Source organism: Puntigrus tetrazona, chromosome 12 (assembly GCF_018831695.1).
Source record: "Puntigrus tetrazona isolate hp1 chromosome 12, ASM1883169v1, whole genome shotgun sequence".
In the NCBI taxonomy this organism is placed as follows: Eukaryota; Metazoa; Chordata; class Actinopteri; order Cypriniformes; family Cyprinidae; genus Puntigrus; species Puntigrus tetrazona.
Window position 1 is genome coordinate 20,182,511 of NC_056710.1, and position 2,896 is coordinate 20,185,406.

Below are 2,896 nucleotides of genomic sequence, written 5' to 3' on the forward strand. Positions count from 1 at the left end.
TCAAAGTGCCAACAATATTTGTAATATAACTATCAATATTAGTAGGAATTTTTATAGCATAGAATTTGTATATAATTATTTTATAGCCATTTTTTGTATAATCAGAAACACTGGCCAAATTATGCCTTACAAACAAAATCAGGACAACTAGATTTTGTTTTGATCCCATTTATTTTGTGCAGCCGCGCTATTTATATTGTGCAGACGGTAACAAAAAGCTAACAGATATGAATAAATAATAAATGTCGGCTTATCCAACATAGTTTCCAAAAGTTATTTCTCTTCCGTCTTCTTAATATGGGTTTCCCAGCCAGTAAGCTGCAGTTGAGGCTAAGAGATGTGACAGCTTGATTGAACGCGCAGATCTGAAACGCCACACCTTTATCAAAGCGAAGTGGCCCGGTTTCCTGACGGATGGAGGATGTGTTCGAGGCGGACAGGAAGCGGAACGGGCAGCGGCTCTGATTTAGGGAGACGGAGGACACGTTGAGTAATGGCTCGGCCTAAATTAAGTTCAGCGCTGGTGATTAGCTTGTTGTCTGCGGGTGAAGTATATGACGGTGTCTCTTTAACTACCTGAACGCTGAGAGCTCCTGACACCTCAGAGCTCTGTGAGAGACACTAATGAGCACAGTCTGATCTGATTGACTTCTCTGCTCGCTCAGACTCGACCTGCTGCTGCTGCTGCTGCTGTTCACCAACTCGGTCCCAGGGCTTCAGACTGCAGTGGAAACCATGAGAAATGTGACCAAAAATAAGTCAGCCTGAGATTGAACAGCTAGCGGTGTCAGAAGGAATATGCGCTTTCTTAAAATGGTCATGAGTTTCGGTGTTTACTGCAATCAAATGATTCTGATGACCTTTAAACCGGCATCCAGAAAAGTAAAATAATCATTTTTAAAACGAACATGCACATATTTAGCACAAAATGCAGTTGCATGAGCTTTATTACAAAATATACTATTGTGATGAACACTTAAAATAGTGCTTCAATCATTTGTCAGTGTGAACAATTTTGTTCATGCAATTTTTTTTTCAAATTTGATTTTGTGGCTAAGTATAATTTATGCAAAGTACAATTTCTTATTTATCGAATATATCTTGAAATATTGCACTTATGCAAAATACAGTTACTTCTTTCCATTTATATTTAATGGTAAATATGACCTTGGCATTTTTTTTTACCAGTTTTTCCAAATTAATTTATTTGTTCATGCAAAATATAAATTCTTTCCGGGGTCAAATGAGCATTTTTTTTTTTTAGACAGCTAGTTTAATTCTCATTTATTTTTGCAACAAAAAAAACTAACTTGATTTTGGGGTTAAATGTGACCCCAGCATGCCTTCATATCTATTTATTAATTTATTGATTGTTGCTAAATAATTTTGTATATTTAATTTTTTTTTAACATTTATAATTGGTTTATTTTTGGTAGATTTTATATGATCTCAGCATTTGGGATTAAATATGACCTCAGTATTTGTTTAACTTGATTTGCTTTTTGCAAAGTATAGTTTTTTATTTTTTTTGACCCCGGCATATTCAACCTCAACTGTTTTTTAAACATTAATTAAAAATAATATAGATACTGTGGTATTTCCCCTTTACTTTAGTACTTAATGGGTGTAAAGCACTTTAGAATAATTAATGGTCAGCTGGAGTGTAAAGAATATATCAATATATTTGACAGACCATTAACTAAGTGTGTGTGTGTGTGTGTGTNGGACGTCACCGTAACCAGAGCACAGAAAATCAGGTGGCGCTAATCGCATCAGCAAAGGCCGTCGGTGAGCGTTTAATGAAAATGTGAGCTCGGGAATCCTCCCAGTGTTTGTGTGGCTCTTTGGAGCGGCTCCGAGACGGCCCGTCAGCTCTCTGCCCTTCAAACTAGATTACGGAGCAATTCATCAATCTGATCAGCCTGTAATCAGGAGCTAGTTTAGAGGTGCCACCGAACAGGTGGGAGTGTGTGTGTGCGCTCGTGTGGAGACTGACACATTGTTTTTGATGTGGATTTGTATGGCTCCGGCTAGTTTGATGTCACGGATTTGCATTCCGAACACATGTAGAGCGGTCTGCTGGCCCTCTGATGATTTAGATGAAATGATTCTCGCCGCTCGAGCCCCTGATCATCTGCTGTTTGTGTGTTTTCCTTCAGGCTCTACGAGAACAAAGGCGAGAGCGATTTCGTGGAGTCCCTGAGGAATCTCTTCGCCTCGTTTAACGCCATGATGAACAGCAATGCTGAAGGGACCGGCGGGGTGAAGGTGAGAACGCTCTAGGAGCCGTTTTCTGATGAGCTGGATGTTTAAACGCTGCCGTAATAGAGCGATGAGATAAGAGAAAGCGAAACATTTACACACGGGTTCCTGGTGTGTCGTGCAACGCACGAGGAGATGTTTCTCAGAAGTGCTTCATGAGAGGATTGACGTTTCCCCAAAACCTCTATCTACATGCATTTGCGCACCCATATATTCAAAGTTGCTGCTTCTCACTCAGTCTCAGTCTCGCATGACTTAATTTGTCAAACGTGACATTTTTCAATAGTTGGCTAGCTAGCACCTCAAAATGACAAGAAAAAGAACTGATATGTAAAAGAAGTCAAACTATACATTTTATATGCCATTTAATGCGTGTAGCTTAAGAATAGTTCATGTGCTGAATTTCCCTGCCGAAAATTATTATTATATTCTGTTGATTAACATTAGTCTATCAACTTGCTACAACTTAACTCACTATCTTTCATATATTTAATGACTTTTGTAAATTCATAATGACTCATTCTTCATTAGTACTAATTTTATGTTTCTGGTGCGTCATGTACAGTAGCATATTTGAATATGTAATATGTAATTTTAAGAGAATACACTTAACATTTAAAAAAAAAATTAATAA

General features: G+C 38.0%; 1 protein-coding gene across 1 annotated transcript in view; it reads left to right on the forward strand.

The window, feature by feature from the left end:
• LOC122355354 (dedicator of cytokinesis protein 1-like) overlaps window positions 1-2,896 on the forward strand; it is a 61,773-nt gene that overhangs the window by 23,168 nt on the left and 35,709 nt on the right. Inside the window, exon 24 of the mRNA XM_043253523.1 lies at window positions 2,160-2,268. Within this exon, the coding sequence (XP_043109458.1) occupies window positions 2,160-2,268 (109 nt within the window). The remainder of the gene's footprint in view (window positions 1-2,159; window positions 2,269-2,896) is intronic.